The following is a 23,356-nucleotide window of genomic DNA, read 5'->3' on the forward strand; positions in this document are numbered from 1 at the left end:
TGCAGAGGAAAACCAACAGCAACCGAGGGAAGAACGCTGACAAACAGTATGTTATAAAAACTAAGGCAAATTATGTGCTCTTGCATCTCTGTGTTTAATGCTCAAGTTCCATCCACTCACATAGAGACTTAAAAAGGTTCAATGCAGCCGTTTTTATCTCAATATCAAATCATATCTGGGAAACAAGTAAGTACCTTACTGTGATCATCTTCAATTAAAAATGGTAAAAATGCAACAAATAGCTTCTTAGCAAAGATCAATTTCTCAGGCAAGAATTTAGCTAAGACTATCTGGGAGGGGTTCGAGTGGGGAGGGAAAAACGGAAAACTAGCTGTGATGTCTTCATCCCATCAAACAGCTATTACACTAAAAGGGCATTATCATACATTTTCACAGTATTATTCCAACATCCTAGTGTGGAAAAATATGAGAAACACAGGGAAATCATGTTTTTGACTGCACTGGGCCTTTAACAAGCACTGGCTAAGCAATTCATGGGAGGTACTGGGATTTTGAAAATGATACTTTCTTCCAGACCGGTATGGCTATAAATGCTGCAAGTTCTCTACACAACTCATTCAGATGCATAAAAAATATGATACAAGAGCAGAACAGTATATTCTGCACCCAAAAAAAGAACATCTATGAAGAAAACATATGGATGATGAGCATCCATGTATAGTGCGCCATCAAAAACAGTAAATCTCAAAGGCAGCAAAAACATCCAGCATATGTACATGTTTTATTCAATACAAATGTAAAATGTTTTCTTTTGTTGTAAATGGAAGGAATAGGACAGTTAGGAAATAATGAGGGGGGTGGGGGGGTAATCCAGCAGCATATAATCAGGCCTGGCCCTGGCAGCAGGAAGGCAGACGGACCGACCTCCAGGCTTGACCAGGCAGCGGGAGCCCCACCCGATAGATAGGGCCGTCATGTCAAAGTAAAAGAGAGTAGGTAGGTAGCCGTGTCAGACCAGACAATGCACCTCAGGGGCTGACAGGAAAGTTCTGAATCTGTATCTCTACACCTTCCTCTGTATCCTCTCCTGCCACCTCCTGTTCTCCAGGAGAGCCTTTGGCTGAGCCCTGGCCCGCCTCCTTCTTCTGTTGGGATTGGATCTTTCGAATGAGCTCCTTGATCTCCTCGCGTTTAGTCTTCATCCGTTGCTGCAGGAACCATTCTGCCAGGTTCACGGGGAGATGAAAGCTGGCAAGTGGACTCTGAATGGAGGGCAGAAAAACTTCATTATTATGGATTCACTCCTAAGCAATGTCCTATCTATTTTTGGAGTGTTGTAAGGTAGAAAATTAGCTTCAAAATATAGGTCTATAAAGCCCTGGTTTAGTGCGATTGCTTTACAACAGTAGCTGGTATCTGTATTTGGGATTCACTTCTGGTTAGCAGAGTCAGCTACCAGTAGTTGTTACAGTAAATCAATTCGGTAAACATTGGCAATCTAAAAATACAACCAATAGAAAATGAAAATGGACCATTTTGGCCCCAGGTGTCTGTTAATTTTATACACTGCACTGGCTGTATTTCTCGCCGTGTGCATCCTAAAAATCGCACCCGATTCCCTATATAGTGCACTACTTTTGAACACAGCCGCTTTGCCTTCAGCCTATGCTCTCACCTCGAAGAAGCTCTCCACATACTGCAGGATGTAGACTCCACAGTCGCTGAAGTTATCTTGCTGAGGCACACGCGGGTTGGAGCCCTTCATCTGATCCTTCCCAAAACTCCTCTGACTTCCTTTCCTCACCTCCCACTCCACCTCCAGGTACCTGTAGTTACACACGCAAGTCACATAAACAAAAACACAAAAAAAGAATTGGCTTGGGAAGGTTTGCTTTGGTGCGCCAATGGGTGTAATACCTAGACAACGTACAAATTAGGCAAACTAAATGTACAATATACAGAACAGTACGAAGGTATTGACTTACTCTCGTAATGTTTTAACTACCGAAGATCTGGCAGGGCCACGTAACGAGTCCATGATGAGAATGCAAGGCCTGAGAAAACAAAGCAAAAAATAAATGTAAATTTTTTTTTTTTTAAATCACTCAGCAAATGCTGAAACATTGTGATTCTGAGGTAAATATGAATGGACAATTACCTCAAATCACACTAGCAACAAAAGGTGTCAGGAGAGCAATATCGCCATCTACTGGCACAAGTAGAACATCCTCTCCTACTCACTGTTTACAGATGGTGGGTTTGGAGGTACACTCCGAGCTCTCAGGGGTAACCGGGTCCTCAGCAAGTGCACCATCCTCACTGCACTCATCCTAGACAAAAAGGAAAAACAGCAACAACGTGACACATAACATTCATTTAACTTCCTCTGGAAATGTCACCAAACAGAGAAGCAAATCCCACCGTTACCTGGCAGGAGCTTTGATCATCAGAAAAGGTATGGGTGTCATCACCATTGCCACCTCCTGATCCATAACACACACTGATTCTGTGCAGGCCATCTGCAAAACATAATTAAAAAAGGCCAGTGAATCACAGATTCATTTCCCATCAGTTTCCACACAGCTTCCAAGAAATCGCAATCAAAGTTTATTTGCCATATGCGCAGGATACAACGTAGTGTATTGTACACGGTACAATGAAATTCTACTTGCAAGTAGTGACGTCTGCCTGTGGCTTACCTGTGTACTGTGGCTGGGCGTTGCCCTGTCCATTCACCCTGGCTCCAGAGATCTTGGGAGGCTCTTGGCCCCCATTGGGACAGGAGGACACCCCCTTTGGCTGCTCGTTGTGAGAGTGTCCCCCCGAGGAGGCCTCGGTGGCACTGAGGGACAGCTTCTCTGAGTGGGCCATGGGTTCCTCTCTGTCTGGGGACAGAGGCTCAAAGTGGTCTGGCTCTGGAGACAGGGGCCGGCAGTGGTCAGGGGGGCTGCCCTGGGGGGCAGCCTGTGTCGGCCCTGGTGCTGACTCCGGGGCCTGGTATAGGGGGTTGGCCACAAACTGAGGGCCCTGAAGGCCTGGGAAGCAGATCACTGCCAAGTACCAGTGGGCTCTGAAACACATACAGCAATGGGTTTGGTTAAGAGAGACAGTTAGGTCTACCATCTTTGTCTATTATTTTGTATCAGTCTGTTCACCTTCATCATTGCACATGAGACAAGAAAACAGTCAATTCATTTCGATGTTGAAATTCGCATCTCAAATGGCAGGTAGCCTAGAGGTTAGAGTGTTGGGACAGTAACCGAAAGGTTGCTTGTTTGAATCCCGGCAAGGTGGAAAAATCTGCCATTCTGCCTGTGAGCAAGGCAGTTAACCCCCACAACAACTGCTCCCTGGGCACCGATGACATAGGTGTTGATTAAGGCAGCCCCTTGTACCGCTCTGATCCATTTGAATGCATTCAGTTGTGCAACTGACTAGGCATCCCCTTTCCCTTCCTTATATAGTCGGGCTCCGCTCAAATATAGTGCACTACGTAGGGAATAGGGTGTAATTTGGGACGCAGCCAGGGGTATTGAGCAGCACTCACGACTCGTTAATGGGAACAAAGATGAAGTCCTTCTGGAACAGGTCTACATGTCGGGTCCACGTCTTCACCCGATTGTGCTTCCTCTTCTGGATCCTGGCAAACAAGAGACATGGTTTACTGAATTGTGTCTGAAATGTGTTGCCCTTGCCTGGTCCCACATCAGTTTGTGCCGTCTTGACAACTAAAACAATGTTTGCTGTGATAATGACCAAACGAGTTGGCAAAACAGTACACATAGATCTGGGGGCTGTTGGGCCGCTCTGGGCAGAGGAGAGGAGACTCACGTTAGGTTAGTGGTGTCTGGGATGTTTCTCCTCTCTCTTTGGTTGAGCCTCTTGTAAAAGAAGGAGCTGAACACGTGACTCCTTTGTGAGTCTTCTTTTTTCAACTTCTCCAAAACTAAATATCTAAAGGGAAGATGCACATAGAGTAACAGTTAATCCACTATCCTTGTAAAGGTTGGCAAAATTCCCAGTGTACTACAAAACGCAGGCACTTTGTGTTTCGATAGAATATCAAACCTAGAATGTGACTTCAAAAAACAACAATGGGAAATACACAACGGAACACGAAAGCCACTAACTTTAAATAAAAGTCTATGATGACGTCATTTAGGAACTCTCCATCGTTAAGGCAGTGGAGGTCTTCGTTAGTCACCGACATGCCCCCCTTGGCTGGAGGAGGTGGGTACACCATCAACCTACAACACAACCATCCAATTACCATTAGGGACAAACACTTTAGAATGATACTTAGGAGGACAGGGCACACCGAAGTGAAATGGTTTGCAACAGAAAACGAGTGTTAGCCCCTTCCCATTTCAGCCCATTGTCTTGAACATGACCCAGGTGTAGGAGATAGATAACCCTCATACTTTACGATTGGTCCAGTGAAGGTGGGTTGGAGCTCAGCCATGTCATCGTCTTCATCATCATCAAAGAACGTGCTGGTCTGCTGCCGTGTGGCCATGCGTGTCCGCACTGTTGGTGGCGGTGTGTTGTTGGCTTTACCGCCATTGTTGTTGTTATTATTCTTTACCTACAAGAAAGTGATGCAACCAAAATATCATGGTCAAGGGATTGTTTAAAAAAAAGAGACTGTTTGTTGAAAACCTGAAGCCAAGGAAAGGCAACAGCGGCAACGCGTATTTTGTTAGCTAGTCTCAAAAGGCTCCAAGATGATAATCTTCCACGTAGAGAAAGCCCACCTTTTCTTTTGTTGCTTTGTTGTAGTTGACCAATCTGATGTTAGCTTCATCAAACGGCAGTTTAGTGGGGAACTCGTTGAGTTTGTTGGCTCGGCCGATCTCCTGTAGAATCTCCTCTAGAATCATCTGCTCGTGCATCGACAGCCCGTTCTCAAAGATCAGCACGATGTACTTCTCGTCAGAGTCTGGGGTGAGTAGGGAGAGCAATAAGACTTGTGGACATTTTGTTGACCGTGAGGTCACAGACTTGATTTAGCAAAAAAATATGTCATAGAAAGTCTTCTCCAAAACAGAGGGACAACGTTGACAAGTGTTGTAAAGAACAAACATATTCATCCATCTATTTTACAGACTACTGATGTTGCAACTGGCAAGGGTTCTTCACTTTTCAATTGGCAGTCCTCACCGTTGCTGGCACAGTCGTACCACAGGCCTCCCTTGTCGCGGGTCATTTTGAGCTGGGTGCGAAGCCGCTGACATTCCTCTTGGGTGGTCTGGAAGAAGAGCACGGGTAGCTTTCTCACGCTGCACCACTCACAGCTGATAAGCCCAGACGCTTGCAGACGCACCTTCTCCAGAGAATCCACTTCAGGTCCTGGGATACAAAGCACTAGAACATCACATATTGTTAGGTTTGCAAAATTTCAGTAACGTTTCGACAACTCCCAGGTTGTCCAGAAATCCTGGTTGGAAGATTCCCTGAAACAGGAGGGAATAAGCAGGAAATTCTGGATCCTCCAAATACGATTTCTAGAGAACATGGGAAATGTATTGGAATTATGCCACCCTTCATACTGTACAAGAGTGTGCGTATAATGCATCTACAACATTTTGTCATTGGAGAGCAGAGGGAAAAAATGCGTAAGACATTTGATGTTTTGACGTCTCTCACCTTCAGTTTCAAGTTGAATGTAATCGCCCGTAAACTGAAAGACAAAGAGATGGTTGAATGATACCGACATAATGTAAGACAATTAGTAAAAATAATTTCAGCTTTGACCATATTGCTATAGGCTATTGTTTTTGGCAAGATTTCCGAGAAGCACGACTGAGTCTCTGTACAGAGAGAGAACAGAGTACAGGAGCGGAGTACTTACAATGACAGGTTTGGTCACCATCCTGCGAAGAGTCCCTACTCTCACGCTCCTACAGTCCAGGATGATGCTGTCCAGCTTGTAGGGGGAGGTCTTCTGTTTTTTCCTGGGTGTAGAGTCGTCAGGTATTTGGTTTCCAAACTGAAAAACACACGGTCAGCCTTGAAATCTGCCGCTTCGTATCATCCATTCCTCTTAGGGACCAATCATGTGCAGTACTCGTCTTGCCAACAGTATCGGATACTTCCTCAACTGGTCATTTAGATTCAGCTGCCTAATTAGTTTGAAAGCTATAAAATGTCAGAAGCGGTATGTTTCTCAAAGGAAAACAATCCTGAACACACAAAAAGTAAATTAGGAGACTTAATCGTTAGTTGTTTTTGGCCATTGGGAGTGGGACTATCTTAGTGAATAAAGAAACACCCAGTAATATAATTTGCTGCCAAGCAAAACAACCCAAAGTTACCTTGAGAGAGCAGATCAGGAACATTGAGTTCTCAAGGACATTCTGACAGGCAGGGTCAATAAATCCAGACTGAAATGTTCCAAAACAGCTCACTATCAGACTGGCTCAATGTGGCCAACCTTTGAGAGGAGAACTGCGGAAAGATCCTTGAGGGATCAACAACATTTCATTACGTATCCACACAAGTGCCATCCTATACACAGAGGCTGGTGCAGCATATAACGCGGCCGCTTGCAGCACATATACACTACCACAACATGGGTACGAATCCCAGCCCCCGACACTACTCATTTCATGCTATCCCAGTCTGAATAAAATGAAAAAAAATCCTTTAAAATACATAGAGAGTATACCAAACATTAGGAACACCTTCCTAATATCAACTTGTCTCCCCCCCCAGCCCTAAGAACAGCCTGAATTCATCAGGGCATGGACTCTACAAGGTGTCGAAAGCGTTCCACACGGATCCTGGCACATGTTGACTCCAATGACTCAAACAGTTGTGTCAAGTTGGCTGGATGTCCTTTGGGTGGTGAACCATTCTTGATACACACAGGAAATTGTTGAGCCTGAAAACCCTAGCAGCGTTGCAGTTCTTGACACAAACCGGTGCGCCTGGCACCTACTACCATACCCAGTTCAAAGGCACTTAAATCTTTTGTCTTGCCCATTCACCCTCTGAATGGCACACATACACAATCCATGTCTCAAGGCTTAGAAATCCTTCTTCAACCTTTCTACTCCCCTTCATATACACCGATTGAAGTGGATTTAACAAGTGACATCAATAAGTGATCACAACTTTCACCTGGATTCACCTGGTCATCCTGTGTCACGGAAAGTCACATTAAGGTGTCCTTAATGTTTTGGACACTCAGTGTATTTCAAAGAAGCGGACACATACCTGATCTTTCATGCGGTTCCTTTTGGGTAGTGAGATTCTGCTGTCGACGTCAGAGAAGAAATCAGAGGTGATCTCCTCCTGCTCCTCTCCTGCGCTACTCTTCACTGCCGCCTCTACCCTGCCTCCTGAGGGCGCTGGCGAGGAGTGGGCCGAGTCAGCGGGCAGCGGGGAGACGCTGTCCAGCCTGTTGACGCTACCAGTGCTGCCGTCGTCTGCTTCATCCTCATCATCATCGTCACTGGACAGCACGACTGGAACACACACATTACAGACATAGTTGAATGTATTCTTTCAAGAAGAGCAGGAGATTTAGATTTTGAAAAGTAGCCTTCGTTTGCAAACAAATGTGACCTTGTGTGAGAGGTAAGATGTACAGACAGGTGCTAGTGGTTTTGAGGTGTGTGGTTTACTAGCAAGAACATTCTGTACTGCCAGCTTAACCTCTCTTGGGTAGGGGGCAGTATTTTGACATCCGGATGAAAAGCATGCCCATAGTAAACTGCCTGCTACTCAGGCCCAGAAGGTAGGATATGCATATTATGAGTAGATTTGGATAGAAAACACTCTGAAACTTTTTGAATGATGTCTGTGAGTATAACAGAACTCATATGGCAGGCAAAAACCTGAGAAGAAATCCAACCAGGAAGTGTGGAAATCTGAGGTTTGTAGTTTTTCAAGTGATTCCCTATCCAATATACAGTGTCTGTGGGGTCATTTTGCACTTCCTACGGCTTCCACTAGATGTCAACAGTCTTTAGAATGTTGTTTCATGCTTCTACTGTGAATGGGGAGAGAATAAGAGCATGTGGAGTCAGATGGCTGAGAAAATGACATGAGCTCAATCGCGCGTGCTCCCGTGAGAGTTAGGTGTGTTCCTTTTCATTTTTGAAGACAAAGGAATCTTCCGGTTGGAATATTATGGAAGATTTATGATAAAAACATCCTAAAGATTGATTCTATACATCGTTTGACATGTTTCTACGAACTGTAATATAACTTTTTGTCTGAATTTACTGCGCGAGCACAGTGGATTTGGATTACTCGACTGAACGGCTGAACTTTAACGACCATTTATTGTGGAACTGAGATTCCTGGGAGTGCATTCCGATGAAAATCATCAAAGGTAAGTGAATATTTATGTTATTTCTGACTTCTGTTGACTCCAAAATGGCGGGTATCTGTTTTGATGTCTGAGCGCTGTACTCAGATTATTGCAAAGTTTGCTTTCGCCGTAAAGCTTTTTTGAAATCTGACACAGCGGTTGCATTAAGGAGAAGTTTATCTTTAATTCTGTGCATAACACTTGTATCTTTTATCAAAGGTTATGATGAGTATTTCTGTAAATTGATGTGCTCAATAACCGGACGTTTTGGAGGCAAAACATTTCTGAACATTACACGCCAATGTAAAATGGGGTTTTTGGATATAAATATGAACTTTCTCAAACAAAACATACATGTATTGTGTAACATGAAGTCCTATGAGTGCCATCTGATGAAGATGATCAAAGGTTAGTGATTAATTTTAGCTGCATTTCTGTTTTTTGAGATGCCACTCCTTGCTTGGAAAATGGCTGTGTGGTTTTTCTTGTCTAGGTGCTGTCCTAACATAATCTAATGCTATGCTTTCGCCGTAAAGGCTTTTTGAAATCAGACAGTGTGGTTGGATTAACGAGAAGATTATCTTTAAAATGGTGTATAATACTTGTATGTGTGAGAAATTTGATTTATGAGATTTTTGCTGTTTTGAATTTGGCGCTCTGCTATTTCACTGGCTGTTGGCGAGGTGGGACGCTACCGTCCCACATACCCTAGAGAAGTTAAATGAAAACTTCCTGCACTACCTTACACAATGCAAAGCCCTGAGGTAAACCTTGACAATAACCACTGTAGAGAGATGCGAGAAGTGAGTACTAAGCAGGTCGGGATGGATCAGTAGACTTACTGGGGTCGTTGATTTTGTGTAGCTTGGCGGCCGCCGTCCTCCTGCCTTTGTTGGCGGTGACTTTCCCAGCGCAGCAGCTCCCCACTAGCCCAGCCCCCACGGGTCTCCCGTTGTGTGGCAGTAGCAGGCCGGCCCGGGTGGTAATGCGTACCGGGATGGGCGGGTTCATCACAGTGTCCACGCGCAGCGGCAGCGCCCTCAAGGTCGAGGCCGAACCGTAGAAGCTGTTCTTCCTCAGCTGTAAATTGTTGGCTCCTGGGGAGGGGTGCTGGTGGGTATGGGGGTGGGGTCGGATGGGGGGTCTGGGCGTGGGGGACGTAGGCTGGGCTGCAGGGGGGTGGTGGAGGTGGGGGGCCTCCAACGCCAAGGGGTTCCCACAGTGTTCACACATGGTGCTGTTGTCACTGGATTTGCTACACTTCCCGCACACTACGTTTGGATGTAGGGCCTGCAGAAAAGACATGAGACAATTTAATTTCAGCAGCAGATACGTTCACATTCAAATATTTAGATTTTCTTCTCAACACTAATCTGTCAGGGGTATCGTCTTAAAACCTGTCTGCCCTTTTGGGTTGAAATGGTCAACTAAAGTGGAACTGATAAACATGCTTCTTTCTAGTCAGGTATTTATTCATCTCTGGCTCTAGGCACGACACTAAAGGTATGACTCAGACAGGAAGGAGCAGGCTGGATGGTTTGATAGTTGACTAGCAAGGCCTGAGAGAAAGGCCCAGAGGAGAGTAGCTGCCACTCCAGCCCAGCAGGGTCAGAGTCCTCTCTGGTAGGCTGCATGGTAAACACTAAACAGTCAGATCTAGATGACCACAGAGACATGCACTTACTAAGCAGGCACAGGTCCTTTTCGACCTTCAGGGCCTGGCCTATACATAAAGCTTCTCAGAGTAGGAGTGCTGACTTAGGATCAGCCCCCCCGTCCATATTAACATGTCCATTATAATGTAAAAGCAAAAACTGATCCTAGATCAGCACTCCTACTCCGAGATGACAAAGTGTATAAACTACTGCTCTTACCTCCTCGGTCTGAACCTGCGAGGGAAAGCTACAACAGCCCTCCGCCGAGGCTCTCCGACTGTGCTGCTGGACACGCCGTTTGATGCTCGAGTTGTCGTTGGCTAAAAAGGAAACAAAAGATAACATGTAAAGGAGAAATATGACTTATCTATCATATACAGTGTGCAGTAACAACTGGTTGAGAACCAGCCTCATCTTCAACACAAACAAAAATTGCCAGAGTGGAAACAATTGCCCCTGGGGAAAAGTTTCACACGGGTGCAGTGTTCCAATGTTCCAAGGTCACCTTGCTGCACCACATGTGATCATCACCACTCCCATAATATTTCGCTGTGCAGGAGTTGGCTGGCTGGGCACAGTGTGCTTTATTAGCCTGACTGCCTGTGTGTGCTGCTTTCCTCCCCATGCTCATTTGTGACCGCCAGGCTCTCTCTCCTTCCTCTCAGAGGAGCTTTGCGGGCGGATTAATCTGCGAGGCCTGCTGCAATCCCCCTCTGGCAGACACAGGCAGGAGGCTCAGCCCAGATCTGCTGCCCCGCAGACCCCACAGCCTTCACTGCCAGAGACTGAGGCTGCAAAGCCACATCCAGACACCCTCTACCACCTAGTACCAAGTCCCACATTACATCCTGATACTAGCATTTAACCGACATCTTAGTACAGTACACTTTGTCCACATATAAAACCATGCTGGGTGATTCCATGCCAGGATGGTTTGGGCATCACAGATTGTTATAGCAATTCTCACACAGAAACTTGACTGCTTGACATGCTTTTTACATTTGTATCACAAACATTTTGTAGAGAAAATCATGTTGGCTGCATGAATTGTCCACCAGGGCTGTTGCCAGAGAATTGAATGTTCATTTCTCTACCATAAGCCACCTCCACGTCGTTTTAGAGAATTTGGCAGTACGTCCAACCGGCCTCACAACGTGTAACCCCGCCACCCCAGGACCTCAACATCAGTCTTCACCTGCGGGATCCTCAGAGACCAGCCACCCAGACAGCTGATGAATCTGTGGGTTTGCACAACCGAGGAATTTCTGAACTAACTGCCAAAAACCATCTCATGGGAGCTCATCTGTGTGCTAGTCGTCCTCACCAGTGTCTTGACCGGACCGCAGTTTGGCATCGTAGCCAACTTCAGTGGGCAAATGCTTACCTTCGATTGCCACAGGCACGCTGCAGAAGTGTGCTCTTCAAGGATTAATCTAGGTTTCAACTGTACCGATGGCAGATTGCGTGTATGGCATCATGTGGGCGAGCGGTTTTCTAAATTTGAATGTTGTGAACAGAGTGCCCCATGGTGGCGGTTGGGTTATGATATGGGCAGGCATAAGCTACAGACAACAAACACAACTGCATTTTATCAATGGCAATTTGAATGCACAGAGATACCGTGCCGAGATCCTGGGGCCCATTGTCGTGCCATTCCTCCGCTGCCATCCCCTCATGTTTCAGCATGATAATGCATGGCCACATGTAGCAAGGATCTGTACACAATTCCTAGTAGCTGGAAACGTTCCAGTTCTTCCAATGCCAGACATGTCACCCATTGAGCATGTTTGAAATGCTCTGGATTGACGTTTACGGCAGCATGTTCCAGTTCTCGCCAATATCAATGCTGATACAGGAAAGGGCCTTCTCCAAACTGTTGCCACAAAGTTGGAAGCACAGAATTGTCTAGAATGTCATTGTATATTGTAGCGTTAAGATCTCTCTTCACTGGAACTAAGAGGGCTAGCCCGACCCATGAAAAACAGCCCCAGACCATTATGCCTCCTCCACCAAACTTTACAGTCGTCACTACGCAGTCGGCAGGTAGCGAACCTCCTGGCATCCACCAAACCCAGATTCGTCCGTCGGACTGCCAGATGGTGAAGAGTGATTCATCACTCCAGTGAATGCATTTCCACTGCTCCAGAGTCCAATGATGGCGAGCTTTAAACCACTCCAACCGACACTTGGCATTGCGCGTGGTGATCTTAGGCTTGTGTGCGGCTGCTCGGCCATGGAAACCCATTTCACGAAGCTCCCGACTAAAAGTTACTGTGCGGACATTGCTTGAAGAGGCAGTTTGAAATTCAGTAGTGAGTATTGCAACCGATGAAAGACGTTTTTTTACGCACTGCGCCCATCAGCACTCGGTGGTCCCGTTCTGTGAGCTTGTGTGGCCTACCATTTTGCGGCTGAGGAGTTAGTGCTCCTAGACGTTTCCTCTTCACAATAACAGCACTTACAGTCGACCGGGGCAGCTCTAGTAGGGCAGAAATTTGACGAAATGACTTGTTGGAAAGGTGGCATCCTATGACGGTGCCACGTTGAAAGTCACTGAGCTCTTCAGTAAGGCCATTCTACTGCCAATGTTTGTCTATGGAGATTGCATGGTTGTGTACTTGATTTTATTATCTTATCGGGAACGGGTGGGGCTGAAATAGCGAAAATCCACTCACGTGAAGGGGTGTTCACATACTTATGTATATACGGTGCATTCGGAAAGTATTCCGACCCCTTGACTTTTTCTACATTTTGTTACATTACAGCCTTACACTAAAATGGATTCAATAAATAAAACAATCCTTGTCTATCTACACACAATACCCAATAATGACAAAGCAAAAACATTTTTTTTAAATTAAGTTTTGCTCATTTATTAAAAATTAAAAACAGAAATACTAATTTACATACCGTAAATTCCAGACTATAAGCCGCAACTTTTTTCCCACGCTTTTTTCCCACGCTTTGAACCTTAAACAAAGACGCGGCTAATATATGGATTTTTCCCGCTTTCAAATTTGTGGGTCCTGACAGCGTGGAGCATTGTCAAAAAATCCACTATCATCAACGGGTTTCGAAAGGCTGGACTGCTGCGTTTTGAAGAGGGCTCAGCGGGGGTTTTGCCTCTGGATGAAAGTGACAAGAGCGACAGGGAAAACGATCCAATATCGGATGAAGCAATTCTGAGGCTATTCAACTCCGACACCGAAGGAGATGACTTCAGTGGTTTCAGTGCACAGGAGGAGGAAGATAGTGACCAATGACTTTCTTGGTAGGCTACTGTTTACTGCTAATTTTTTATTTTTTGTTACAAGCCGTGTTTCGTTAAAGCCTATTTATTTTTGTTACAAGCCGTGTTTCGTTAAAGCCTGTGTAAAGTTAATTTGTTTCAATGTACCGGTAGGCACCTGCGGCTTATAGACATGTGCGGCTTATTTATGTTCAAAATATATATATTTTTTTTTAATTCAGTGGGTGCGGCTTATATTCAGGTGCGCTCAATAGTCCGGAAATTACGGTAAGTATTCAGACCCTTTCCGATGAGACTCCAAATTGAGCTCAGGAGCATCCTGTTCCATTGATCATCCTTCAGATGTTTCTACAACTTGATCGGAGTCCACCTGTGGTGAATTCAATTGATTGGACATGATTGAGAAAAGGCACACACCTTGTCTATATAAGGTCCCACAATTATAAGTGCATGTCAGAGCAAAAACCAAGCCATGAGGTTGAAGCAATTGTCCGTAGAGCTCCAAGACAGGATTGTGTCGCGACACAGATCTGGCGAAGGGTACAAAAACATTTCTGCAACATTGAAGGTCCCCAAGAACACAGTGGCCTCCATCATTCATAAATGGAAAAGTTTGGAACCACCAAAACTCTTGCTGCTCTGCCAAACTGAGAAATCGGGGGAGAAGGGCCTTGGTCAGGGAAGTGACCAAGAACCCGACGGTCACTCTGACAGAGCTCTAGTTCCTCTGTGGAGATGGGAGAACCTTCCAGAAGGACAACCATCTCTGCAGCACTCCACCAATCAGGCCTTTATGATAGAGTGGAAGCCACTTCTCAGTAAAAGGCACAACAGACCGCCAGGAGTTTGCCAAAAGGCACCGAAAGGGCTCTCAGACCATGAGAAACAAAATTCTCTGGTCTGATGAAACCAAGATTGAACTCTTTTGCGCTCAGGACCTCAGACTGGGGCGAAGGTTCACCTTCCAACAAGACAACGACCTTAAGCACACAGCCAAGACAGTCTCTGAATGTCCTTGAGTGGCCCAGCCAGAGCTGGAACCCGATCGAACATCTCTGTAGAGACCTGAAAATAGCTGTGCAGCAACGCTCCCCATCAAACCTGACAGCACTTGAGAGGATCTGCAGAGTAGAATGGGAGAAACTCCCCAAATACAGGTGTGCCAAGCTTGTAATGTCATACCCAAGAAGACTCGCTGCCAAAGATGCTTCAACAAAGTACTGAGTAAAGGGTCTGAATACTTATGTAAATGTGATATTTCACTACATATTTTTATACATTAGCAAAAATGTCTAAACCCGTTTTTGCCTTGTCATTATAGGGTTTTCTGTGTAGATTGATGAGGGAAAAAAACAAATGTGATCAATTTTCGAATAAGGCTACATCGTAACAAAATGTGGAAAATGTCAAGGGGTCTGAATACACTATACAGTGTATCTGTGACCAACAGATGCGTATCTGTATCCCAAGTCATCCATAGATTAGGGCCTAATCAATTTATTTAAACTGACCAATTTCCTTATATGAACTGTAACTCAGTAAAATCATAGAAATGGTCTATATTTTTGTTCAGTGTCGCTACTTAACTGTTTGAAACCTGAACGTTTTACTACATATTATGGAGACATGTTTTATCTTGCTTCAACGTAGCCTTGGCAAATTCCGACCATATCCGTGGAGGCAATTATTTCATAAAGACTTCCATATGCCATTGAAACCAGTAGTCTATTGTTTTATACAGACTTGCATGTCATTGAAACCAGTAGTCTATTGTTTTATACAGACTTGCATGTCATTGAAACCAGTAGTCTATTGTTTTATACAGACTTGCATGTCATTGAAACCAGTAGTCTATTGTTTTATAAAGACTTCCATTTGTCATTGAAACCAGTAGTCTATTGTTTTATAAAGACTTCCATTTGTCATTGAAACCAGTAGTCTATTGTTTTATAAAGACTTCCATTTGTCATTGAAACCAGTAGTCTATTGTTTTATAAAGACTTCCATATGTCATTGAAACCAGTAGCCTATTGTTTTATACAGACTTCCATGTCATTGAAACCAGTAGTCTATTGTTTTATAAAGACTTCCATATGTCATTGAAACCAGTAGTCTATTGTTTTATACAGACTTGCATGTCATTGAAACCAGTAGTCTATTGTTTTATAAAGACTTCCATTTGTCATTGAAACCAGTAGTCTATTGTTTTATAAAGACTTCCATATGTCATTGAAACCAGTAGCCTATTGTTTTATACAGACTTCCATGTCATTGAAACCAGTAGTCTATTGTTTTATACAGACTTCCATGTCATTGAAACCAGTAGTCTATTGTTTTATACAGACTTCCATGTCATTGAAACCAGTAGTCTATTGTTTTATAAAGACTTCCATATGTCATTGAAACCAGTAGCCTATTGTTTTATAAAGACTTCCATATGTCATTGAAACCAGTAGCCTATTGTTTTATACAGACTTCCATGTCATTGAAACCAGTAGTCTATTGTTTTATAAAGACTTCCATATGTCATTGAAACAAGTAGCCTATTTCTCTCATGTTCTATTGGTTTTCCACTTTCTTTCATTGTCCAATAGCCAAATGCACATCCGCGCGTAGCCTACTGCTGCGCTGAAAAAGTTAAGAAATTATAGTTTATCGACATTTTAAGCTAAATGTTCTGATTGATATCTTGCAGATTCATTGCTTCAACTTTTTTTGTTTGTTAATGTAGCCTAGGCTTACTGGTTAGACGAATTTGGGATCTACCGTCCCATAGCCTGTTTGGGCTATTTGTTTCTCGACAAGCTGACCAATAGAATAGGTAGACTTTTCTACAAATGGGGGATAGTAGATTGGCATAGGCTCATATGCAGCACATCCACAAGGCTAGGGGAAGCTAAGCCGTCTCTTAGTAAACTGAATTAAATTGGCTAAATTATATAGCCTAATTAGCCTACACCTGTCGATACATAAATAAATACCATACTTCAAAATAGGTTACTAAAGCAAGATTTGGCCACAGAGGATCATTAGCTTCTCCTAGCCGTAAGAAAATGACACCTTGTGGATTTTTTAAAAATCGCATTGCCTACGGTCGGGAGGAAAGGCGACCCGCGCAATTTTGGCAGCGTGCACTGCAAATACCAAATAGATGATTGTTGAGTTGTGACTGTCAGTGAAAAGTACAGACGCCCAGCCAGGCATATCACAATACTTCTACATTCAATCACAAGAAAACATAGCCATTTGCTTCCCAAACTATTGCTGTAAAGAGATGACAATGAAAAGACTACTCTGTCTTTTAGTTGAGCGAACAACAGGCCTATAGCCTATCAAATTGGAACCAGCGGAGAGCAACAGCCATATCCCTGGTGCGCCCCGCACATATTCACTCTATCATTGTTGGGTCAGTGCCACTTAAAAGTTTGTTTTTGGATAATAATTTCCTCCTCCAGTTCAGACGGACGTCATATTCTAGTTGTGTATCCCCTTCTCATAGGCCTATTATATGGACACGAAATGTTTTGACTGTTTGTCAGTGTTAAGAGTAGGCTACCCTGTAATTTGTTATATTTCACAAGATTCTGCTAATGTCTCCGGTCATATAAAGTGCAGCAGAATCGCAAGAAATGTGTTTCACGTGCAAAGAAAGAAGAAACGTACCCGATATGGTCTATAGCCCAGGCCTCTACGCTATACGCGCTCAGCCATGCATTGAACTGTCTTTTTTTTGTTGCAAACAGCGATCGAGTTATATTATCAGCCCTAATTTTTACTCTCCAATCTACTCAAAGTACGAATAGTAGGCTATCTTACATAAGTCTGCAAATGCGATGATGCATGGAATGCTTTATTATAAAAGGTGCATTTTTACGGTGAAATGTTCTTCTCCAAACTTGAAACTCGCGTGCCGCCTATACATAGGCTAGCGATTTTGCTACTCGTTACTCATTTTGTGGTCTGGGGAAAATGTAAATGTAGACAGTTCCTCTAACATCAAAGTGCACGACAAGGACACGTCATTTCATCCTCGACTTGCATATTCTGGGAAGATTATTTACCATAATCTAAGATGTGACTTCTGTCATTCTGAGAACGGTGATTGGACACCCGAATCAGGTTACGCACCCAATGCACATGGGTCCGGTACAGTTCTCAAATGTCCGGTAAATTGAAATGCTGCCGGTCAAATGTCCGGCGCCACATTTTCATGACGGAAACCCTGAAATACAGTGAATGTGTCGTCTTACCTGGGCTCTCTGGACAGGTGAGAATGATGCTCTCTACTTCTACTGGTTGGATCTGCTGCTGGGTGGTGCTGTACTCTTTCCTGAGGGAAGAAAATTGGCACAGTTTGGTCAGAAGCACAGCCATATATCTAGATATGTCTAAATATATGGCTCTGGTCAGAAGCACAGCCATTTAAAACAAATACTTTTTTTGTCAACAGCCATAAATGAGGTAAACAACTCAAATCCGCAGTGGATCATTGGAGATAAGAAAAATATGCAATATGAAGGGTAGGAGGGCTAATGAAGCTATTTCACAATGGAGTAAGGCTATGATGAAACGCATGACATGGGATATTCCATGCAAACAGACTTCAGTCAGTGCCCTACAGATCCAGACCAAAGGTGGGTGGATGCACGTTGAGCAGGGTATTAAGTTAGCTAAAGAGTACAAACGCACGTGGTCACAGGCACTACTGCTTTGACTACAGCATGACATGAAATGCAATGTTAGAACAGGACAAAGAGATCAGACCGTTCAGCTCACTACGAGTGGTTGCAGCACAAAGCGTGGCTGAGAAAATCCACTGGGTTCAATGTCTTACCTTTCCTTTAAGTCAAGGTTGCTTAAGAAAGGAAAATGGAGAGAGTAAGTCTCGTCTACCAATACAATCAAGTCTAACACAATAATTGTGGTGATCCATGATTAAATGGGCTGCACCTCCAACTTGATGGCAATTAGCCAAACGGAATTGATCAAACCCTTACATAAAAAGGGAGAGTAACATGTTCTCTCTTCGATCGACTAGAGATCCAGCCCTACCTGGCAACTTGGGAGAAATCAAGCGTTCTGACATACAAAACCACAGAGTCGCTTTCAATGCTTTATTATGCAGTATGACTAGTGTGACTTCAGTGAGGGCTCATACCTTTGGACAGGTTTCCTCATTGCAGCAGGAACATGGTGGGTGTGCTGAAAGTGTCTCCCCTGTAGAACGACCCCTTGAGGCGGTGTTGGGCTGCCGATTAAATAGTCTGTTCTGTTGGGCATTGGTGACGTCGTTGCTACCGGGTATGGGATTTCACTAGAGAGAAAAGCAGAGAAAGAACATCTGCCGGGTTTCACTGAACACAGGTCGAATTTGTTCATTATGATATTTGCCTTTGTCATCAAAACGTTCCAACTTGGACAGGAGAGATACTAGCAACAATGATGTGCCATACCTTAGCCTCTTGCCAGTTCCTAGTTTGTTTAGAGCCCTTATGTGATTATTTGTATTTGGCCTGTTTTCGTATGTTTTCAGGGGATCCGCAGAAGAGAAGTGCCTAAGCGCGGGGGACTGGTGGAGAGAGGGACAACAAAGAAGAGAATTACCGAAGAGGATCTGATTACATAAAGTATGTTGCAGTGCATTTCTGCTGAGAGCATACAGTATATATGCCTGAGTGATGCTGCATTAAACACTGATAAAGTTATGGCAAAAACAGCACTGAGCTGATGTTCTTGTTCACTGTTCAGTTGAGACAAGAGAAACAGGTTTTGAATATTTTGTAATAATACCCCAAAATAATATCACATTCACAATAAATTTAATGGGATTAAATGTTCTGTGTATTCTAATAGTGCAGTTAGCATCAAAATGTCAAAACATGAACTTTTCACCAGCACAAAACATTTTACTGGTACAAAGCTGGAGTCCTCTGGATGGCTTTGCCATACAAGATTTGACAGAGCGAGAGAGAAAGAAAAAGAAAGGAGAGAAAGAAAGAATTAAGACAGAAAAGAATAAGGACATATAAAAAGGGAGAGAGATGAGACAGAACGGCAGAGGGCACCAACAGGACAGAGCAGAAAGCCTGTAGCCTGCTGCGAGCAACAATGCCATAAATGTGAGTAACGCGGAGGGGTGCAAGATAAGGCTTTCCTTAGTGAGGGAGGTAGCCTACAGTACCTTCTGCCCCTCTGGGGAGGTGTGCTGCTGTCCATCCATCTCCTTCGTGGTCACCACCGATGTGCAGCTTAGGAGAAAAGAAGCGAAAAAGGGGTGGTTAGATAATGCCTTGGTTTTATGTCCACTTAGACCAAACCATCGGATAAACATATTGGGTACTTCCTTAAGTTACTGGATTACATCAATTATTGAATTACAAAAATGATGTCATATGCAACTGCATGATTCTGTGATACATGTAGTTTTACAGTAACATCACTGTCAGTTTGTATCCCTAGTGTAAAACACTTCTACAGTCTACACACTTCTATTACAACACAGACTCAGTGCGTGTGCATGTGGCCATATCTGTATATTAAGCTGGTGGCAAGGCAGGTTCTCAGGTGGGAATACTAATAAACAGAACAAAAAGAATCTTGGGGTCTGTCAGATTGGTGGATACGGCGGATGGCAGGGTGAAATTGATGCAATGCAGCGATGCTGAGTGCTGAAATGAGGTCCGGAGGAGAAATGCTTACTCATGTCTCCTCTCCTCTTCACTGCCTTCAGAAAGAGAAAAGCTCCAGTTCTGCTTGTACCCTCCATCTCGCCTGGCCTCTGATCTATCCAGAGCTTGAATATAATAAACCACAACTTGCATGAGTTCAGTTATACGACGGGTAAATGAGGGCATCAGTTGAAATGATCATGTGTACTTCAAGGAGTTGCACTAATCATTTCAACACTGCTTGTATTAGCACCATATGCATAATTCAAATCAACAAAGAGAACTTCGATTCATGAGTAATCCTAAAACTAGATAATGAATCTGATGTTAAGATGAAGCCAAATAGCCTCAACCTAAAGTCAAGTCAACAAAGAAATAACTGAATACCCCTTTTATGTTCTTTGATGAATGAAGCTTAAATCATGTCTGAGATAAAACTGTAAGCAGAGGAGACACATCGGCAGCTGACAACAGAGCAGGTGTTTGCCAAGGAGCAACTCCCCCCCTCTGTGGACGACAAGACTCATTTCCTATGGTGACTCTCATCATAAATGTGTAACAGGCTTAGAGGCGTAGCAACATGCTGCTCGAAAATGAGACACGGTGGAGTCGTAATATCTCATGACAATCACAATAGCTGGTTTAGAGACGACAAAAACAGTTTTTGGATGGCGGTATTTCACAAAAAGTTATTTGCATGATGCTTTGAGTAGGTGTGTTTTGTGCAATCACATAACTGTAGGCCTCTCCATATCAATGTCTGAGGAAACCATTTCAAGGAAGCACTTAATGTTTTCCAATAAATACTATGTGGCACAGCAGCAGGGTACGCAGTGAAGCTGGGGATGTGGCAGTTGGCCAAAGGGTCTATATTTTGCTGTCAAAAACTCTGTCACTGTAAGTGTTTAGGCTAACAGTTAGAAATGCATCTACACCGGATCTTAGTACACCAACTGTAGCCTAGATAATTAGGTCATAACTTGACCACTGAGCTCGTTCCATTTTCACCCGACTAGCAATGATTTGATTTCCTAACACTGTAGGCTATCCTTACATCGTTATGAAATCAAGGCTTCCACCCTACATGCGTTATCCCACCTTCTTCATAACACCATCAGCAGTCTAAATGAATGAGGCTGGTCAGTCATAGATGGGCACAGCAGTTGAAGGATCGCTTTGAGTCTGGCTCGGTGGTTCAAACCCATGGCTCAATGACACAGTCACTGCAGCTTTGTTCCCTTCTCAACACTGTGGGCACTGTTGCCAGACAGACTGCCGCAAGACAGGCCAAACCAGTCTATGCTAGGTACAGCAAGATATTTCCCACTTAGCTGACCCACTGTAGGCACTTACAGTTATTTATAATTGAAAAAGATTGTCATGTGTTTTTAGAGTTTTCTAGAATTACATTTAGCCTCCCTTTAGAATCTGTCAGACTAATGTCTCAATGTACTGACCCTTCTCACACGATGTGGTCTATAAAGCTAGTAATTTAGTATAGAAATAACTAATAAACAAAGTTATTCCTGGGGTTGCCTTTATCAATATGCCTTTGGGTTGCATACTGTCCTCACTAACTACGTCCTTGCTCCATAGTCTGTGGCACAGGCAATTAATAACTTAGGCCTATTACTTAATTGGTCATGACAGCAAGTGTTAACAGCAAAATATATTAGGTGTTGGTCTTGTTAAGAGTTATTAAGAGTTATGTGCAGATGATATACCGTAGCTATACCTATAGCCTCAACTCCCCCACCCCCAACACACTGAATTTGGAGACACCACATTCCACACTGGCATGGTGCTTACAGAAGTGTTCCCTTCCTTGTTTTTGAGCGAGTTAGCACTTTGATATAAGCATGCATATTATAAAGCATATGGTTTGTCCTTCTTGGGTTGCTGGCTATTTACATGAACACCATCACACTAGCTACTTTGTTATGCGCTGTCTGAAATTGAAACTGACAACCCTTCTCTGAGCTTTAAGACCTTGAAAAGCAGAAATAATGTATTGTTTATAACTAACGTTAGCTTGATTGCTAACCAACAAATAACGTTAGGTTGATCCACTGTTAAATATTTTCAAATGAAAAACAAAAAGGACATAAAAGTATAGCTGACATGAAGGCCTGTCAACAATTATGTCTAGGTAGCTAACGTTAGCCAGCTAGGCCTTGCTGTCTGACTGTTCAATCTTAACCATTATCTACAGTACATTCAGTACCTACGTCCACAAGTAAGTTACAACTTTACCCCATGGCACAGCAAGCTATAATTTATGTAAACATATTACTCCTATAAAATCCTGCGCAAACTTATGTCAGTAAAACCGTGTCCCATTTCCTACGACATTTGAATCTAGCTAGCTTAGCTAGTAGGTAGTCAGATAGCTTCTGGCTAGCTAGTCAGACATACACGGGCAAGTTAGCTAGCTAGCTTAGTAGCTAGCATAACTATAGGCAGCGTTCAGTAACGCAACGTGACACTGACAATTCCATTTTAATCGTGCCTATTAGGTCGTTTTGTTTCTGAAATGTCCATTCACGGCGAACAATGTAGCTACAGATGTAAGTTATGTGAATAAATGTAGCTAGCTAGTTCTGCACGGAATAGCTAACTTTAGCTCGCTAGCTAGTTGCTAGCGCTCTCCGAACATGATTGAAACCAAAATTTGAGGCACGCGCGCTGGGATCCGACGTCTCATTTAGAGACCTGGGAATGCGATCGCTAACGAACATTGCCGCCTTGCCTTTACAATTAACTAGGTAAAATAAGTCTCACTTTACCTTCAAAAAAGCTTATGTTGTGTGCCATGTTTATTCCATGTTATCTTTCTCTTTCAGATGGTGTTTGCTGCTCACCAGCGACCCAATCTCGCAGAGGGCTCGCGAGTTGGCTTTTGTGGTTCTACGCACAACGCAGAATGTGTCGATTACTTTTTCAGCCAACAAACAGTTCGTTGCCAAATGTACCGTGATGGTCTCAGAATAATTGTGCTAGCTCTACACACGTTGTGCCCATTCGATTGTTACAAAGTACCTAGCTAGTTGTAAATGGGGAAACATTGTTTGGTAGCTAGAATAATTTGCTAGAAAAGCCCAACGTTATTGATTTGCCTATTACTCAGAGGTGTTAGGTAAAACATTTTCAAAATAATACATGTGGGTCTACTTCTGCACCTCTGCTGCTGTTGCCTTATTGTGGTTTTATTCGGCCTGGGAAGGGAAGGGCTGGCTAAACAACTGCAAGTTGAACCACGGTTACAATCATCTACCATGATAAGCTGCCTGTGACTAATTAATGCTTGAAAATAAGTGCTTATGTGCGAAGTGACAAAATATGTGATGTATTGACGAAGACAAGAAAAAAGCCATCTTCCCATCCCTACTATTCAGCAGTGTTCGCATAACTGATTTCATTCAGAAATACCACATCCCTAAATTCCCATTCCCAAACCACAGAGAACTGCTAGGTGGCGACAACTCTCTAGTAGAAGCTGAGC

At 43.6% G+C, this 23,356-nt stretch overlaps 1 protein-coding gene across 4 annotated transcripts; it reads right to left on the bottom strand.

Annotated features, from left to right (window-relative positions):
• Positions 1 to 71: 71 nt before the first annotated feature.
• On the bottom strand, positions 72 to 23,008 carry LOC115194586 (sentrin-specific protease 6). 4 transcript variants are annotated; one of them, XM_029754422.1, is made up of 24 exons: positions 22,641 to 23,008; positions 19,886 to 19,979; positions 19,368 to 19,434; positions 18,640 to 18,755; positions 18,345 to 18,500; positions 18,021 to 18,041; positions 17,437 to 17,516; positions 10,156 to 10,256; positions 9,124 to 9,571; positions 7,180 to 7,430; positions 5,813 to 5,950; positions 5,608 to 5,641; positions 5,122 to 5,310; positions 4,716 to 4,900; positions 4,383 to 4,546; positions 4,092 to 4,208; positions 3,793 to 3,915; positions 3,509 to 3,601; positions 2,661 to 3,031; positions 2,389 to 2,480; positions 2,203 to 2,291; positions 1,947 to 2,015; positions 1,637 to 1,787; positions 72 to 1,223 (listed from the first exon to the last, which is right to left on the bottom strand). In XM_029754422.1, exons 1-24 carry the CDS (start codon positions 22,666 to 22,668, stop codon positions 990 to 992), a joined length of 3,411 nt encoding a protein of 1,136 aa, XP_029610282.1. In that variant the 5' UTR covers positions 22,669 to 23,008; the 3' UTR covers positions 72 to 989. The 4 variants fall into 4 exon arrangements, with proteins under 4 accessions (XP_029610282.1, XP_029610271.1, XP_029610299.1 ...); XM_029754411.1 differs by having other exon boundaries at positions 5,122 to 5,325; positions 22,641 to 23,007; XM_029754439.1 differs by lacking the exon at positions 19,886 to 19,979 and having other exon boundaries at positions 5,122 to 5,325; positions 22,641 to 23,005.
• Between the last annotated feature and the right edge of the window lie 348 nt (positions 23,009 to 23,356).

This window comes from Salmo trutta, chromosome 1 (assembly GCF_901001165.1).
Source record: "Salmo trutta chromosome 1, fSalTru1.1, whole genome shotgun sequence".
Classification (NCBI taxonomy): domain Eukaryota; kingdom Metazoa; phylum Chordata; class Actinopteri; order Salmoniformes; family Salmonidae; genus Salmo; species Salmo trutta.